The sequence below is a fragment of the Aotus nancymaae genome, unplaced genomic scaffold (genome assembly GCF_030222135.1).
Source record: "Aotus nancymaae isolate 86718 unplaced genomic scaffold, 86718_ANA_hifiasm-v0.15.2.pri h1tg000008l, whole genome shotgun sequence".
Taxonomy (NCBI): Eukaryota; Metazoa; Chordata; class Mammalia; order Primates; family Aotidae; genus Aotus; species Aotus nancymaae.
Genome location: NW_026988419.1, coordinates 14,911,532 through 14,929,353, shown reverse-complemented (window position 1 = coordinate 14,929,353; position 17,822 = coordinate 14,911,532). Strand labels below are relative to the sequence as shown.

The following is a 17,822-nucleotide window of genomic DNA, read 5'->3' as shown; positions in this document are numbered from 1 at the left end:
CCCACACCCCCAACCGTCCAGCCTCCTGCCTGCATTGCCCCTTTCTGTGCCCAAGAAGAGGTGTGCCTGTGGGAAAGAACGGACAGGACGGCGGGGGCGGAAAGGGGAGCCAGGGACTTGGCTTGAGGCACAGCTGCCTTGAGGTTGGGGCTGTCCCTTTAGGCACCTTCCCCAGGGTTGTTTTCCTCTAAGCGAAGGCGTTTAAGTTAGTTTTCCTGCCAACAGGTTTTGGAAAATGTGCAAATAGAATTTAAGGGGCCGGGCAGGTGCAGTGGCTCACGCCTGTAATCCTAGCACTTTGGGAGGCCGAGGTGAGTAAATTGCCTGAGCACAGGAGTTCGAGATCAGCCCGGGCAACACGGTGAAACCCCGTCTCTACGAAAAAACAAAAAATTAGCCAGGAGTGGCCGCGCGCGCCTAGAATCCCAGCTACTCGGGAGGCTGAGGCAGGAGAATTGATTGAACCCTGGGGGCAGAGGTTGCAGTGAGTCGAGATTGCACCACTGCACTCCAGTCTAGGCGACAGAGCAAGACTCGGTCTCAAAAGAAAAAAAAAAGAATTTAAGGGCTGTGGCCCGGGTAGGCAGGCTCAGTATTCAGAAGGGCCTCTAGGTGGTGAGGAAAGAGGCCCAGTCAGGAGAATAATCCACTAGACCCACTTCCAGGGCTTCCAGAGGTCGGACCTGGGAGGCAGGGTTCCCTTTTTCACCCTCCTCTCTGAAGGCCAAAGGAGACTCGGAAACGACTGGGTCCCGCCGTCCTCAGTCTGGCCAGGCACCTGAGTTTGCACCGCGCGGCGCACAAAATCCACCCCGGTTTAGGTACAACGCCCTCCCCGGCGTACCCTCCTCCGACCAGCAGAGGGCGCGCACCGCCCGCGAGAAGGAGGTGCAGCCGCGAGTGCCTGCGGAGAGGCTGCGAGCCCCTAGCGCTGGAACGGGGAGGGAGAGAGACCCCTTCTTCTGCAAAGGAGGAAGCCGAGCCAGAAGAAAGTCGGCGACAGATGCTGGGGGGAGGAGGCGGTTTGTGCGGGACGGGGAGAGAAAGTCGAAGTGAGAGCAGGGTGAGGAGGGGCGGGTGGCTGGGGAAAGGGATGAAATAAAGTGGCTGAGGGAACGGTGAGGTAGGGTGAAGCTGAGCCAGGAGGGGTGAAGGTTGGGATGAGGTGGGGGCAAGTGGGATGATGAGTGAGATGGGGAAGAGGTGATGTGGGTGACTGTTGGGCTGAGGTGGGGTGAGGGGCTGGTGGAAGGATGGGTGAGATGGAGGGGGTGGGGTATGGGTGCCTATTGGGAAAAGGTAAGGTGAGGGGCTAGTGGAAGGTGGGTGAGATGGGGAGGGTGGGGTATGGGTGGGGTGTCTATTGGGATAAGGTGGGGTGAGGGGCGCGTGGAAGGGTGAGTGAGATGGGGAGGGTGGGGTGGGGTGTCTGTTGGGATGGGGTAGGGTGAGGGGTAGGTGGAAGGATGGGTGAGATCGGGAGGGTGGGAGGGGTGGGAGTGGGGTGTCTGTTGGGATGGGGTAGGGTGAGGGGTGGGTGGAAGGCTGGGTGAGATGGGGAGGGTGGGAGGGGTGGGGGTGGGGTGTCTGTTGGGATGGGGTGGGGTGAGGGGAAGATGAAGGGTGAGTGAAATGGGGAGGCTGGGGTGCGGTGTCTGCTGGGATGGAAGTAGGGGTAGGGTGGGGTGCCCGGCAATTGAAAGATAGAGTGAGGTGAGCTGGGGCCGTCTGGCAGGGTGGGTGTGAGGCAAGGCGGCTCCCTCAGGCTGAGCCCACCCTCCAGGCCCCTCATTCACTGCAGGCGGTGCCCAAGCCCGAGCCACCCTCCTTCTCGGGATCTCTTTCTTGGCAGGTCTCTGCTCTGGCCCCAGATAAGCCTCTTCCTGCTTTTCCCTATCCACGGGTTCTGGTGCAGCAAAGAACAGAGAGAGGAGGCAGCGGGGAGCTCAGGAGCTTTAATGGGGCTGGAAGGGTCGGAAACACGCTGGGCCCTCCTGCGAGAGTGGAGACAGGAGGAAGGGGACCATGTGTCCTGGGGACGGTGGCTCTCACCAAACCTGCTCAGGTCCCAGGAATGAGGACCGTGACAGGCCTCCACGTGCTGGGGTGGGACCAGTTCCGTGGGGGAGAGCAAAAGTGGGAAAATATTTGGCACTGGATAAAGAGAAGTGATATTGAATGGGGCTTCTAGGAGCCAGGCGGAAATGCACTGGAGTGGGGGGGAGAATGAACCCGCTCCGGGACCTGGAGACCGAAAAGAAAAAAAAGTCAAACGGGCGGGCGCACATGGCCCTCCTCAGGGGATTGAGGGGTGGGACGGGGGCAAATCTAGTGTCAGACAAGGATTGAGGGGGCTCTGTCCCGTCCCCGGTGCTGGGTGCGGCAGGTGGAGTAAACTCTGGGTTAGAGGACGGTTGGCGGAGGCTCCGGGGCCCCTCTTCGGGACGCGGATGGGATCGGGCGAGACTCTAGGCGTGCGGGCGAGGCCGCAGGCACCGGATCGCCCCGTCTAGTGGTAATGGCCCCCTAAGTGCGAGGCTGCGGCCACGGCCCCGAAGGGCCCGGGCGGGGGCTGCAAGCTGGGGCTGGGGTAGAGCGCGGCGGTGGCGGCGGCAGCGGTGGCGGCTGGGCCCGGGCCCGGCCAGTAGGAGAAGCCGGCGGGCGCGACTCCGGCCGAGGCGGCCATGAGGTTGAGTTTGGAGAGGCCGGGGAAGGGCAGCGGGGCGAGGCCGGCGGGCAGCTTGTAGAGTGCCCCGTCCTGGGCGGCGGCGGCGGCGGCGGCGGCTGCAGCGGCGGCGTGGGCGTGCGCGGGCGGCGGCTGGCAGGCCTGCGCCAGGCCCTGGAAGTCGAAGCGGTAGGCGTAGCGCTTGCCGTGCACCTTGCTCATGATGTTCTTGTCGTAGTAGTAGCGCAGGGCGCGGCTCAGCTTGTCGTAGTTCATGTTGGGCTTGCTCTTGCGCTCGCCCCACCGCCGCGCCACCTCGTCCGGGTCGGTGAGCTTGAACTCGCCGTGGCCGCCCTCCCACGCGATGCAACCGGCGTTCGCGCGGTCAGCCAGCAGCTCCAGCAGAAACTGCCACAGCTGGATCTGTCCGCTGCCTGTGGGGAGGGGGGCGGTCAGTCAGAGGCCGGGGCGGGGAGGCCGAAACTGGGGGAGAGTGCAGGCGGGAAACCGACCCACCCCGGGAGGAACCGGTCCTGGGGAAGAAAAGGGCACTTCCAGCTGTGAGCTGCGAGTAGCCGGCCCGGGAGGAGCTGATCCGCAGAGTGGTCTTTAGCCTTTAACGCGCTTTTGCACAATGGAAATGCGGCTTCCACCGAAAAGCACTTAGCTTTCCGGATGCAAGGTTTTGTGGAACTTCGGAGGAGAAGGGGAAGCATCGCCTCCCCCACGTGGACGCAGCCGGGGCACCAAGGCACTCGGCTTTCCAAAGCGAGCAAGAGCAGATAACCGCCGCCACTCACCATCTCAGCCGGGCGCCCTTATTCATGGAAAAGCCCGCACAACTGAACAGGGCGACCTTGGGCAGATGGTTGTACTGCCACATGCCATCTGGACGACCTCCAGAGATGGGAAGGGACAGGCGTGCAGCAGGACGACCCCAACCACTGCTGGACAAGGTCCAGCCAGGCCCTGGTCCCCAAAGACATAGTTGGACAGGCTACTCCCGAGGTGGAGTGGTGGCTGGCTTCCTTGCAACATCGCATCAGACAGGAGTAGGAATAGTGGCCCCCTATACGTGACAGGAGGGACAAGCTCTCAGAGGCTCCCTGTCCTTGCCACCCTTGGGTGCGCAGCCTCTGCGCTGGTCCTGAGAGTTTGGCCTCTTTTTTCGGAACAGGCGGGATTCCCTGCCCAGTAAGATGCCATAGTTCTTGGGGGCCTGATGAACAGCTCTGGGGAGGGGGACCTGACCGAGCAGCTGTTACGTTTGGCTACCGACCTCCTCCTGTCTTTGTGTGATCTCCCTCCTTGCTGGAGGCAGCAAGGAGGTTTTTCCAGGATATGTGAGTGGTGAGAGAGTAGGGTCCCAGAATTCCTGCTCCTCTGTCTTGGAGCCTCAAGTAGACAGGCAGAGAAAAATCCTGATACAATTACCCCCACTCCCTTTTAGAATAAAACGGATTTTCCTCGAAGTGTTCTGTTTACTGCCTCAGACAGAGTCTAGTGAACCCCTCTTCGTTTTTCAGCCACTGGCTTAGAAACCAGACGCTGCCCTCCCCCATAATTTCAATCCCAATCCTTTCAAGCCAGCCCAGCAAAGAGCCTCCTGGCTCCTGGACCCCAAAGTTAAGTTTTAAGGTCAGAAGCAAGGGAAGGTTTGTGTACAAAGGTACACCTGGCACCAACAGCGGAGCGACCTCAGCTGCTTGGATGCGTGTTCCTGTTGGGCATCATTTCCTTCTGGATAAAACAGTTGCCAACCTCGTTTGTGGTTCCTGTCTCTTGGTGAGATCTAGGGTAACAACTGGGATGGGGACTGGGGGAGACACTGCTGTCAGGGTAATTTAGCAACTACCAGTGGAGCGTTGGTGGTGAACCTGGAAATCAATTGCTGTCGTCTGGCAGACTTGGCCGGCAGAGATCAGCTAGCGTGGGTCAGCGCGGGAGGGTGAGGCAGGCGGCAGTGGCCAGGGTCTAGTGATTGGGAAGCCCGCCGTGTTTGGGGAGTAATTCCCCCGGTTTCATTGCTGGCTGGTGCTGTGGCCTTGAACTCCTACTACCAGCAGGGAAAAAATGCTAAGTGTCCCAGCCCCAGCCCCAAAGCCTGGAAAACCGTACACAGCAGCAAAAGGGCCTGGAGTGGGATCCTCTCCATCTGCCTTGCCCTGCAAGTCTTTTCCTGGTGCTCAGAAGATACAGGAGCCAAAAACCAAGTGAATGCCTTCCCAAGGCCTCCCCACAACCAGGCCAGGACTCCGGGCTTCCCAGAACCCTGGGTGCACACTACTCCCACCTTCTGTCCGCCTGTGCCCTGACCCCAACTGCCCCCGTCTCCGCCGCCCAGCGGGCCAGCCAGCTCACCTTTCTGAACCGCAGGGCTCAGCGGCCCCCAGCTCGGGTTCTTCCCTTCCTTGAAGAGACCGTCTCCGACGGTATCTGCAGCAGCAGAATAAAAGAATCAGGCGAACCCCGGGCGGAAGTTGTGGGCTTGACCAAAGGGCCCCGGGCCAAGGCTCAAGGGGGGTGCGGTGGTCCCCAGGCGCGACGCTGGGGGCCCGGGCCACCCGGCTCCTCCTCCCGGAGCCTGGTCCAGGCGCGCCGCGCGGAGCCCCTCCGTAGAACCCAAGTCAGGAAACGCGTTCAGGAAAAAGGAAATCCGCTTTCCGAAGGGGCCGGCTGGAGCCTTATAAAGCCGAGCGGGGAACTGCTCCAGCCGAGCCGGAGCGCGGGGAGTTCATCCGAGAGAAGAGGAGGGCACCTGGAGGGCCGGGCCCGAACGCTCGTAGCAGGAAGGTGAGGAGCCGTGAGGGCGCAGGGGCGTCGCCCGCGGGCCACAGCCTCTCGGTACGGCTCGGCCACAGAGTCCTCCACCACGCCAGAGACCCCTGCTTCCCCTCTTAGGCTCTTTCAGGTCCCTGAGTCCCGGCTGTCGGCCCCAGGCTCCCATTCTGCTCACTTCGATTCCTCTAGACCCTGCACTGAAACCCCAGAGCTCCACTTGCCCCTAAATTACAATCGGCCCTCCCTGCAAGCCGAATCTCCGGACACCTCCCGTTCTCCTGGACCCCAGCACTCTCTCCCCGAGCCTGAGCCTAGACTTCCCGCCCCGGGTTCCGGTGCCACCAGCCCCCGGCTGCTCCCTGGTACCTGGCAGGTACATGTTGATCAGCAGGGGCTGGGAGGCGCCGCTCTGTCTCATCGCCGCCGGGAACTGGGCGGTGGGAGATGGGGGGGACGGGGAAGGGGGGCGAGGCAGGCTTTGCGCTCCGGGGCACCGATCCCCGCCCGAAGCGACCGCGGGTGACAAGGAGGAGAAGACAGCGCCGGGTCCGGCAGGGCCTGGCGGGAGGGGGCAGCCCGGGCGTGGCGGGGGTGGGGGGACAACTTGGGGGGGGTCCTGGAGCAACGCTCCCAGCTACGGGGCCGCTTGGAACCCTCCGGCCCCCGCGCGGCCAGGGGCCGCAATTTCCGTTTTAATTAAAGCGCGGCCGCCTCGGCCCCCAGGACCCCGCCCCCGCCCCTCTTATCGTCCCATCGCAATAAAGTCTCCAACGCGCCGCGCCATAGCCAAGCGCACCCGGCAGCCCCCCCGCGCCCCGCAGCTGGGGAGACGCGCGGGGGATGGGCCCGGGCCAAGCGCTCTGATGGGGGCCGGGAGCGCGTGTCTTTCCGCCTCCCTGACTCTCTGTAAACAGTGATGGGGGTGGTGTACCCGGCCACACCTCGGACCCTAGCGGCCATAGCCCCCTCCCCAGTGCCCTTCTTCCAGTCGACTCCCGCTCCCCTCGCCGCTCACTCTCCTCCCCCTACTTCTATCCCCACCCGGGTTCCCGTCTCCAGGCTGCGTTATCTGCATCTTCACTTTTAAATTTCCGCTTCCCTCTCTCTCGCCTGTCGCTGAGCTCCCGGCCCTGCAGCCGTTGCTCCCTTTATCTCTGCCCCCACCCCCGCTCCCTCCTCCTCTTCTCCCACTCTCTGCTCTTCCCTAGAGACCCGAACCCCTTCCCTGTCTCCCTCTTACTTTGGCCCGTTTCCTGCCTTTCTGGGGCCCCCAAGACTCAGGCCTGATGCTGGGCCATCTCTCCTGGCACCCTATGGTGGGCAGCCCCCTCCTCGGTCCTCCCCGCCCCCTTTCTAGGTCTCTCTTTCCCGTCTATTCTAGGCTGCTTTTCTCTCCCACTCCAATCTCCCCTCCAGCCGCCTCTCCGTCTCATCCCTCTCCCTCCCTTCCTTTTCTCATTCATTCAGTTCCCCACAAATTAGTAGTGGCCTGGACTGCTGAAGGCCTCTATAGATGTTGAGAGTCTGTCTCGGCTTCTGATGAGTTCCTGAGCCCCCTGCTACTTCCCTGTACAACCATTTCTCTCCCATCCTTCCCCATCCCCTGTCCTCCCAGTCGGCCACCCACCCTCACCACAACTCCCATTCTGGCCACCCCAGAACCAGGCTGGAGAGGTGGAGGGATTAAGGCAGGGCTGTGCATTGCACAAGGCTGAAATCCACTCCAAGAAAGGGATTCCTATTTCTAACTCATTCAAAGATGTTGATGTGGCTCCCATGTGGCCTAGAGTCTCTCTGGGTACCTATGGGTCTTCCTGGCTCTGGAGAGGCAGGCTAAGTAGGGATGCTGGCTGAAGATGAGGCTCCAGCCCAGAAGCCCACCTTCTAAGCCTTGCAATATGGAATGGCTACTGTCAAAACTGGGATTCTCAAAGTCCTTCTCTCTCACTGCTTGAGCCCAGGGGTGGAGGAGGCCTGGGAATGGCCAGGTTTCCTACTAAGTGCCTGGTCATGGGGTGCCTGATTGAGGATGGATGGAAAGACCTATGCCTGGGGTTCTGCAGGCCCCTGTCCACTCTCATTTGCTGTAACTGGAGTGTTCATCTTTGCTGGAGTGTCCATCTCTGCTGGTGGAGGGTGCAAAGGAGCCAGGGAGAAGTGTGGGAGGCAGTGTGGAGGGAAAATGAGGGATTCCAGGACCTCAGAGGATCCTAGCAGGACAGGAATACGTGGACCTGGAATCTGGTAGGAGCAAAGACTAGAAGTTAGAATGTTCCCTGTGGACCAAACTCAGGGCTCCAAAGAAGGGGAGGGCCTTGAAGGTGGGGTCAAGATCCCAATCCTTCTCCTTCTCATTCCTCTTACTGCTTCTCCCACCAACTGTGGACAGAAAACAAGGAGCAGGAGGTAAGAACAGAAAATAGCAGGGGGCAGGAAGTAAGAGCTGGAAGAGCTGGGAGGCATCAAAATTCGCCCACTTAATGCTCTCAGTGGGAGGCTGAGGTGTAAGGAAGAGGCTCCTAGAGAGGAGGTCTGCCCGAATATCCCAGCTCTGAGCTGGGCAAGGATCAACAGTACAGGCTTTATGCCCCAGCCTTACCAAGAAGCCAGTTGCTGAAGGACGGGGTGGGGCACCAGGAAAAGCGTGCATGGGGGGCAGTCCCCTCTACCCCCCTGGTACCCATCTTGATCTCCATCCCCTCCTGCTGCAAGTACAGCCAGGAAAGCCAACAGCAGCGTGCTGGGCAGTTTCTCTTTCATCCCCTTTCTACTCTGCTGGGCGCTGGTCCCAAGTGGTTCTGCAGGTGGTCAGCCTGCTCAGAACGAACAAAGGACTGGAAGGTGAAAGCATTGGAGTTTAGACTGTCCTCTGTGCCCTCCACTCCTCCTTAGCTGTAGACTGATATAGGGAGCAGAATATGACCCCTGGGTCCGGAAAAACCTAGAAGGTCCAGGGTGGCAAAAGCTGCAGCAAATATTAGCTCCCCTGACTTCTGCATTGCACAGATGGGGAAACAGAGACCCAGAGACCCGTGCCGGGTTCAGAGTCACACTTCTCGTTCCTGAAGCCATCTTGCTGATTCTTCGCAGCAACCATAGGTCCCCCGTAAGGAGGGCAGCTCAGTCAAGGGCAGATTCCAGATCTCCCTTTGCTCATTGCCTGCTCCCCAAAGCAAGCGGTGGGGAAATGGGCTGCTGGGCTCTGGAGCCAGTCTGTTTGGTTCTACGTTCAACTCTTGACTCCCCCATTTCCTGGTTATGTGCCTCTGGGGGAAGTAACATAACCTCTGTACTATACTTGGGTCTCCTCATTTGTAAAATGGGTATGGACCGGGCACGGTGGCTCACGCCTATAATCTCAGCACTTCGGGAGGCTGAGGTGGGCAAATCAAGACCACCTGAGGTCAGCAATTCAAGACCAACCTGGCCAACATGGTGAAACCCTGTTTGTACAAAAATACAAAAATTAGCCAGGCATGATGTTAGGTGCCTGTAATCCCAGCTACTCGGGAGGCTGAGGCAGGAGAATTGCATGAACCCGGGAGGTGGAGGTTGCAATGAGCCAATATCATAACATTGCGCTCCAGCCTGGGCAACAGAGTGAGACTCTATCTCAAAATAAAAATAAAATAAATAAAAATAAAATGGGTATGATAGTACCTGCCATGCAGAATGATGCGGTTTATATGAGATAATGCATGTGAAGTGCTTAGAACAGATTCTATACATGTAGCTATTGTAAATACAGCCATTCCACAAGGGGATGGAGAGATGCCCGTGACCAGCCAGGAACCCCAGATTCTTCTAGGGCCCACAGAAGTTTTGGTCTCTGCTGGGGCCTGAGGCTTTTGGCCACAGCTCAATTCAGCCTCCACCTAACAGCCTGGATTTAGGGCCAGGAGCCCTGTGTTCAAATCCTGGCTTTGTCACCAATTAATTAGGTGATATCATCAAAACTACTCCTCGGATCCCCAGTTTGGTAAAAATAGATGAAATTGGAGAGTATTAGGAGGATTGAATGCAACAAGGACCATGGACTCTAGGACCCATTCAAGTGTAAAGCAAAATTTATATCTCACCCACAGCTCTCTCCCTTGGTCCTCTGACCCAACCCTAGGATCCATGGGTGGAGGAGGTAGGGGAAGGAGGCCCCTACATTGACTACCCCAATGCTTTTCCATAACACCATAAGTATTTGCAGGGGTTTCTCATAGAATCCTCCCAACAGCCCCTGTGAGACAGGCAGGACAGGGGTCAATAGCGCCGGCTTACAAGGTGAGGGATTTGGGTCTCATGAGTTCTGACTTATGGTGCACAGCTCTTCCCAAAGGAGCAGCCTGACTTTGCACAGTTGAACCTCTGGGGACTTCAGGCCCAAGTCTGACTGCCCCCTGGCATTGCCCTGCCCTGCCTGGCCTGGGGCAATAATCAGAGCCACCCTTCTCCGCTGATAGGTCCGCTGGGGACTTGAAAACACAAGAATCTGCCCGGGCATGGTGGCTCATGCCTGTAATCCCAGCACTTTAGGAGGCCAAGGCTGGGGGATCACGAGGTGAGGAGTTTGAGACCAACCTGGCCAACATAGTGAAATCCCGTCTCTACTAAAAACACAAAAAAATTACCCAGGTGTGGTGGCATGTGCCTGTAATCCCAGCTACTTGGGAGCATGAGGCAAGAGAATCACTTGAACCTGGGAAGCAGAGGTTACAGTGAGCCGAGATCATGCCATTGCACTCCAGCCTGGGCAACAGTGCGAGACTGTCGAAAGAAAGAAAGAAAAAGAGAGAGAGAGGAAGGGATGGAGGGAGGGAGGGAGGGAGGAAGGAAGGAAGGAAGGAAGGAAGGAAGGAAGGAAGGAGGGGAGAAAACACAAGAATCCCCACAGGATAGGATGAGGGGAGTCCCAAGAATCTTGAGAGGTTCTGCCTGTGTAGGGGTCGGGGGAGGGGCATCACTAACTGGACCAAAGAGGGAACTGGTAAAAAACTCACACTAGTGCCAGGGGCTCTAATGGCTGCGGCCATACTCAGCCCTGCTATGCCTGTGGGTGCCTACCACTTGCCCCCAACCCAGGCTTAGTGTGTCAGCCACTGAGGGGTGGCTTCTACAGCTCACCAGTCCTCTGAAGGGTAGGGAGGAAATGGAAGACTGAAGAGGGGATGGTATGAAGCGCTGAAAGGGGGGATATAAAGATGCTTTGCAAATGCTGGAGTTCAACACCACTGTAAGTGATTGTCATTGTTCAAAGGGTCTGGGGGCTGGGCTCAGAGGGTGGAAGTCTCCCCTTTGAAGGCCCTGGGAGGCAGTGGGATTTCCCACTACCGCCCCTCCTACAGATGGAAGAAAGGGGCCAAATACAGGAGGCCCAGGCTTCCCTGGCTAGGGGCAAAGGTAAAGGCTGAAAATGCTCTGGGGTTACAGAGGAAGCCCAGACCTTCCGCATATGGTAAGGATGTTCTGCCCTGCATCATGGTGCCTGGGCCGGGGTGTGTAGAAGCTGCAATCCAGCTATGAGCCCTGATGTGGGGGTGTGCCCACCCTATCTGCAGGATGGCAAAAGTGCCATCTGAGCTAGCAGAACCCCTGGCTCATACATAGTGGTGGACCTTACCAAGGAGAGGTTTGGGACTGGTGGCATTTAACAGAATTGCTAAGATTCTTACCAGCCCTTTGCTGTCAGCCCCACCAGAGCCTACCCACGCACAACCTCAGCCAGCTGATGCTCAGTACCCAAGGTCCCAGAGCCTGTGGGGGGAGGTCAGCTTGGCAGGGAGGGACCCTCTGAAAGATGAGGATGGAGATCACAAAGCAAGACACCAAGGAGGCCAGAGGGACAGGAAGGTTCAGGAACCTTTATTGAGGGTCCTCAGGGAAGGTGTCTGGGGCCGAGGAGCCTAGTGCTGGACTCTCCGGATGGACTGCAGCTGCCCGGTGTGGGCCTGTGTGCCGTACTCACTGTAGGTACGGAACTCGCCGCTGTGCTGGTCCCGCTCCAACACATACTGGTAGCCTCGGTAGCCTGGGTACTGGTAGGCCACCCACCTAGGCCAGTGAGGGCACAGGGATGGGAAGTAAGCTCTGTTCCCACCCCCAACCCCAACCCCACCCTGTGTTCTCCACTAGCAGCCCCTTTTTTGTAGCTCCCAACCCCCAGCTCCAAAATCACTGCTTCGGCTTTCCCCAAGTGGCTCTCTCCCTCCCCCACCCACTGCTCCCAGTCTTCCTATCACCTTTCTCATCCAGTTTCCCAAATCCATCCTCCATTGCTTCCATCCCCTCATGTTCTCCATCCCTTCCTGTCCCCATGTTGTCCTCTGCCCCCATTCTCCTAGGACCTCCTCCTTTCCTCCCTCCCAGTCTGACTCCATCATCTCACGTCCCCTCGCCTCCAAGTCCCCAATATTTCTCTTAGTGCCCTCCCCACACCACTTTCCTCCACCCTCTCCCTCGGTCTCCATTGCTGCCCTGCTCTTCTGTCTCCCTGGTTCTAGTTCCAAGACTCACGCTCCGGAGTTGACTTTGAGGGAACCCACATCCTTGCTGGCCCAGCCCATGGAGGGCAGGGATGGGTAGTCATCACTGAGGTCGAACTTGCAGCCCTGGAAGTTGTCCCCCTCAAACAGTGTCACGCGGCTGTCACTGTGGTTCTGAGGCCCAGGAAGGTTGGGACAGAAAGGTCAGGGCTTCTAAAGCATGATCAATGGATACATCCTCAGCCTCGCTTCCCCCTCCGCCCCACTGCCCCCACGAAAGCTGTGCAGCTGTCTAGGACCTACAGGCACTCCCAGACTCACCCCATCAGCTCCCTGGCAGTCTGGGAAACGGATCACTCAGAGGCTCCCTCGAACCTGGCCCCTCCCATGGCTTTGGGCTAAGGAGGTGATTGGGGGAATGGGGTTCCAGAAACCCTTTCAGGTAGGGACTAGCGAGCATCTTGTGACATGGACCTGTTTTGCAGGAGCAAAATCAGAGGTCCTTAGAGAAATCTGGCCCATTCACCAAGATAGTTCCCGGAGGGACTCACTGATTGACTACCCAATCCCCTGCCCAGCCCCTCAGCACAGCCTCTCACAGATTAGAGCCCAGCTAAGGGGTACTGGATAGCAGAATCAGTATAGACGTGTCAGGGCATCAATACCGATTGCATCTTGGCCCCAGGGCCTTCCCACTGCAGGGCTCTTCAGCCTCTTGCAACAGAGGAGCTGTGCCGCCCTGGGCTGGGTCCTCTGCCCTCCACCCCTCATCCCTACCAGTTCCCAGGTCAGCACAAATGGAAAGTGAGATCCTCTCTTCCAGTGTAGTTGATTCATTACCGACATCCTCACACACACAATAACACACACAAACACACTGAGACTGACTCTTTTCAGTGACCCTGGGCAAGCCACTTTGTCCCTTTGAGCCCCATTTCCACACCTGTGTATGGGGCTAACAGCAGCCATCCTGACCTCACAGGGCTGTGTGACGACAGAGTCGCTCCCTCACATGTGTGGTCTATTGGATATGAGGGAGCCCTGGGCGCTCAGGACTGGGATGGCCTTGGCGCTGTCCGTGGTGATGATTTCTGGACTCCTGGCCTACGTCCACAATCCCAACTTTCTTGGAGACACCCTTCTGATTCTGAGAAATAACGCTATTACTGCCCACCTTGGAGTTTGCTTACACACCCCCATGCAGGGCTTGGATAGCCTTTCCGGGACCCATGGTGAGGCCAGGGCCTAGAGCTAGGAGGCAGAGGAGGAGAGGCGGCTGTGCTCACCGCGCAGAGCACTGGCCGGAAGGACAGCAGCTGGTTGCTGTTGTGGCTGCTGCTGCCACTCCAGGCGCTCCAGCGAGGATAGTCTCCTTTCTCTAGAATGAACTGCTGTCCCTGGAAGTCGGGGTACTCAAAGGCCACCCAACTGGAAAAGAAGAGCTGGGAGGTATCTGCCCCAGGTGCACCCCCTCTGCCTCCCCCTTGCTTGCCATGATTGAAAAGACTGAGAGGCACAGTATTTTTCTCCAGTCCCAGTCCCTTCCCCTGACATGCCCATCGCATGGCAGTCCAGCCCCTCTCGGGGCTAAACACCCCAAACCTGCTGCTGTCGGGGGTTTGATGAGCCCAGGCTTCCTGCTCAAGGACCCCAGGTTGGGAAGGAATTTTCCTGGTTATGAAGATCACCCCACCACCAAGTGCTTCTTTGCATAGGGAAGCATTGGAGGATTCTCTCGAGTATTAAAGCAGGAACTGGGAGATGGAGGATGGAGGGTGAGGGACGGGGGTGAGGGGGGTGGTAGAAGACGGGAGGGTGGGAAAAACCGGACTCTTGGAGACCAGGGTGGGGCCAGGGAAAGGGATTGGGTTTCTTTTGTTAAGCCAAGGGCAGAGCCTTCTAATTTTGCACAGAGAAAAACTTTGGGAAGGATGTAGGTACACTAGGAACCCCTTCACTGTGGGGCCCCATAGGGACCCTTAAAGAGGTGCTTCTCGCTTGCGTCTCTCTTTTTTTTTTTTTTGAGACAGTCTCCTTCTGCCGTCCAGGCTGGAGTGCAGTGGCACTATCTGGGCTCACTGTTTCCTCCACCTCCCGGGTTCAAGCGATTCTGCTGCCTCAGCTTCCTGAGTAGCTGGGATTACAGGCCTGCACCACCACGCCCGGCTAATTTTGGTATTTTTAGTAGAGGTAGGGTTTCACCATGTTGGTCAGGCTGGTCTCGAACTCCTGACCTTAGGTGATACACCCGCCTCGGCCTCCCAAAGTGCTGGGATTACAGGCGTGAGCCACCGCGCCCGGCCTCGCTTGTCTCTTTAACTTGCACAAAAATACACGCTTTCCCATGATTTGTCTTGCGATGAGTGGGGAGTTTGGGGAGGCTATGGGGTTTCCGGTGTTGGCAGGTCTCTCCAGGGCTCACAGGACAGGGGGCTGAGGCTCTGAGCCTGGGCCGGTGGAGCCCAGCACCCCTCAACCGAGCCCAGCCACGGCCAGGTAATCACTCACACGCCGTTTTCCACCTTGACCGAGCGCACCCTGCGCAGGCCTCCGCGTTCACAGATGTTCGCACAGTCGCTCAGCAGCCGAAAGCGACGGCCCTGGAAGTCCTCCTCGTCCCAGAGCGTGAGACTGGCGGGCGCCGGGCCCGGCGCGGGGGTGCTGCTCATGCCGCTGCGGACAGGAAGAGTGGAACCAGGCGCTCAGCGTCTCAAGAGCCCCATTCTGAAACACAGCCTGTCCAACTTGGGTTGGACTAGGGGAAGGACCCAGCCTGGCTCTGGACCCGGCTGCCAGGGTCTCGCCCTCTTCCCGCGCTCCCAGCCCTTCCCCGCCCCAGTAGCGGGCATTCACCGGGTGGGTGAGCTCGGCACACGAGGGAAATGGGCAGGCTACGAGGCTGCGCGCGGCCTGGAGGGCCGGGCTTTATACCCCGGCCTTGTCCCCTGCCCGCACCCTTTCCCTCCGGGGTGGGGGCGCTGAGTCAGCAGGCAGGCTGCGGTCGGCTCTGGTCTCCGCTGGGGAGCCGAGGCCTGTCCTGCAGCCGCCGCTGTGGCCCCAGCCCACAGGGAGGACAACAGAAAGTGCTGAGGCACGCACCCCGCGCCCGCCGCAGCCCAGGCTGACTCCGCGCTTTCTTTCTTTCTAGCCTGAGCCAGGCAGGGCTCGCCAGGCCTCAGGACAGGACGCGCCCTCCCTGGCCCGGCCCTCTGGGACGAAGGGATCTGGCCTCCGGGGGCCTCGGGCTAAGACCGCGCTGCTGACTCTCGGAGGGGAAGTTCTTCCCAGAGTCTAATCTACAGCCTTCCTCGGCCCTAGTCCCGGCCTCTCTTTTGGGCGACGCTAGGGCGGAAGTAGAGAAAGCTCTGCGCAAAGGACTCGCTTCATGTGCTCAGTCCTCTTTTTCCTGGAGGATCGGTGCATCGCATCCCCTTTCCTCCCAAGCGTGCGTTCCCAGATCCTGCGCCGCGCCCCTGGGGCCCGGGAAGGAGAGGAGGCGGTGGCTAGGACGCGCCACACAGCGGCGCCAAGCGCTGGAAACCACCTCCCGAGGGCCCCGCGGTTTACTCCGGGTTTAGGCTTAATGGCCACCCAGGGAGTGGCTCGCCGCGGGAGGTAGGAGGAATGTTGGGCCTAAGCTCTGCCCAACTCGTGCTGCTGCGGTTCTCCGACAAAGATCCAGGTCCTCGGGGCTCCGGCCCCGACGTCTGCCTGAGAGTTGACAGCTGAGGATGAAGCACTTAGTTCAGGTCGAGCTCTCTGCCCAGGCTTTCGGGTGCGTGAACTCCATTAACTCTAACACTGACCTGGAAGGTGCCGTTATTGTCCTGCATTTCCCAGATGAAGAAGTGGAGGCCCCGAGGGCTTTGGAACGTGGTGGAGGCGTCACAGCTAAGAAACCTCCCAGGGCTGGGGACGGCGGCTCACCCCTGTGATCCCAGCACTTTGGGAGGATCTCTTGAACCCAGGAGTTTGAGACCAGCCCGGGCTACAAGGCAAAACCCTGTCTCTACAAAAGCAAACAAACAAATTAGCCGGGAGTGGTGGCATGCCCCTGTAGTCCCAGCTACGTGGGAGGCTGAGAAGGGAAAATTGCTTGAGCCCAGAAGGGCTTGAGCCCACTGCACTCCAGACTGGGCGACAGAGTGAGCTGGGGAAAGGCAGAGGGGGGTGGGGAACGGGGCGGGAGGGTGGTAGAGAGAGCAGGAGGGAGAGGAGGAAGAGGAAAATGTTGGGACCCCCAAGGGGTAGCTGCAGGTAGGAAATTTCCTCACTACTTGCAGTGGAATTTTCTAGCCACAACAGCTGTTAATGAGACATAAAGACTTCTTGCAAAATCCTGAGTTTTCCTTAATGGTGGTGGGTGTGGGTGGGTATATTCCAGCAGAAGTGAGAGGGCAAGTGAGAAAGGAGCTAATATGTTGCTGCTCCCATGAGCCGCATGCTCCGTTTATGGGTCCTCACAACAGTCCAGTGAGTTAGGTTTGCATGTACAGATGTGGAAATGGAGGCTCAAAGAGGTCTAGGGCCTTGTCCAAACTCACACAGCGAGCCAGTTTCAGAGCAAAAATCGACCTCGGACCTTTGGAAGCCACAGTCAGTGCTCTGCCGCTGTCCATCCAAGCTCCTATGCTAAAAAGTGCTCACAGGCCAGCTGCAGCCACCCCAGCTCCCAGAAGCCTTGCCTCACCAGCCTGCCTTCTAAGCCTTCTTCCCAGTGCTCCATGCTCAGCCCATCTCAGAACCTTTGCATTTGTGCTGCCGCTAAATGGAGTGTCTTGGTACAAGATCCTGGCACAGCTGGCTCCTGTGTCACCTTCTCGGTGATGCTGTTCCAGGCACTCTTCCATCCATCACATCAGCCCTTTTTTCTTTCTAGCATCGATCACTCTGTAAAGTTATCTTTTTCATCTTGTGTTTATGGGTGCACCAGCCTCTCCCTTACTAGAGTGTAAGCTCCATTGAAAGGGGCAGGGACTGTGCCTTGTTCTCAGTTGTTATCCTCAAACCTAGCACAGTGCTGGGTGCATAGTAGGCACTCAATAAAACTTCTTGAACGAGTGAGTGAACAAGGAGGTCAGGTGTGGGCCAAATGTCCACGGGAAAAGGGATGTAGAGGAAATTCTCCAATGGAAGCGGGGGGGTGGAGGCTTGGCCTCCCACTTCTGAAGTTCTGGGTTGCTGAGAGCAGGCACTGGGGACAGACAGAGGCTCCCTTGGGCCTCTCTTTACCCTGGTGAGGAGTTACTGTTGGAGCTCGCAGTGTGTATGAAGGTGGGTGCCAAGAGTACAGGGCCCTAGAACTGGTCATGGAGGTAGAGTCCAAGTGAGGAGGATATGAGTCAGAGATGGGACAGCCTGAGGTGGGTTTGATTGGGGGCGAGGTCAGAACCATGTCCTGATTCCCTACCCTATAGGGGATTTGAACAAACACAAATAAGGTGTAATTTCCCCCAAACCGCAAGGAGGGAATATAAATTACAGTGGGGTGGGGCACAAGCCAGTTCTGGACCCTTGGTTTCCCAGTCTTTGTCGTCAATGTCACCAGCCGGGGGCAGGGGTGAGGGGTGAAGAATCAGATTTCGCCTTCCCTCCTTCCCCATCTCTATCCGACAATTCTGGATTCTGCCACCAGAGGGCGCGGGCAGGCCGCGCTGGCCCGAAAGCTGGCACCGAGGGCGGGGTGGAAGGGGAGGTCGAGGTCGGGAGGGAGGCCGCGGGTGCGGGTGGCTAGTGCGTCAGGCTGTGCGTCTGCGCTGTCCCTGACGCGGGCACCAAGTGTTGGTCAGAAGGTGTGGGGGTGTCTGTCGGATACTGGACACTGCACCGAGCGGGGATGGGGTCTGGGTGTGCTCTCGAGGGTCGCGTGTGTCGGATGGCGGCATTCCGCAGGAGGGGTGTGT

General features: G+C 58.5%; 2 protein-coding genes across 2 annotated transcripts; both read right to left on the bottom strand.

The window, feature by feature from the left end:
- Positions 1-1,940: 1,940 nt before the first annotated feature.
- FEV (FEV transcription factor, ETS family member) lies at positions 1,941-5,973 on the bottom strand. The gene is made up of 3 exons (XM_021667623.2): positions 5,813-5,973; positions 5,027-5,101; positions 1,941-3,099 (listed from the first exon to the last, which is right to left on the bottom strand). Exons 1-3 carry the CDS (start codon positions 5,862-5,864, stop codon positions 2,510-2,512), a joined length of 717 nt encoding a protein of 238 aa, XP_021523298.2. The 5' UTR covers positions 5,865-5,973; the 3' UTR covers positions 1,941-2,509.
- Positions 5,974-11,278: 5,305 nt separating this feature from the next.
- On the bottom strand, positions 11,279-14,820 carry CRYBA2 (crystallin beta A2). The gene is made up of 5 exons (XM_012445841.3): positions 14,773-14,820; positions 14,428-14,592; positions 13,206-13,347; positions 11,951-12,093; positions 11,279-11,488 (listed from the first exon to the last, which is right to left on the bottom strand). The coding sequence occupies exons 2-5, from the start codon at positions 14,586-14,588 to the stop codon at positions 11,341-11,343; spliced, it is 594 nt and encodes a 197-aa protein (XP_012301264.2). The 5' UTR covers positions 14,589-14,592; positions 14,773-14,820; the 3' UTR covers positions 11,279-11,340.
- Positions 14,821-17,822: the final 3,002 nt, after the last annotated feature.

Coding starts and splice junctions, on each gene's coding strand:
- FEV (XM_021667623.2), bottom strand. CDS start 5,864: ATGAGACAGAGCGGCGCCTCCCAGCCCCTGCTGATCAACATGTACCTG. Junction 5,102..5,812: donor GATCAACATGTACCTGCCAG/GTACCAGGGAGC, acceptor CTGCTGCTGCAG/ATACCGTCGGAGACGGTCTC. Junction 3,100..5,026: donor GAGCCCTGCGGTTCAGAAAG/GTGAGCTGGCTG, acceptor CCCTCCCCACAG/GCAGCGGACAGATCCAGCTG.
- CRYBA2 (XM_012445841.3), bottom strand. CDS start 14,588: ATGAGCAGCACCCCCGCGCCGGGCCCGGCGCCCGCCAGTCTCACGCTC. Junction 12,094..13,205: donor TCCGGCCAGTGCTCTGCGCG/GTGAGCACAGCC, acceptor CCTGGGCCTCAG/AACCACAGTGACAGCCGCGT. Junction 11,489..11,950: donor CTCAAAGTCAACTCCGGAGC/GTGAGTCTTGGA, acceptor TCACTGGCCTAG/GTGGGTGGCCTACCAGTACC.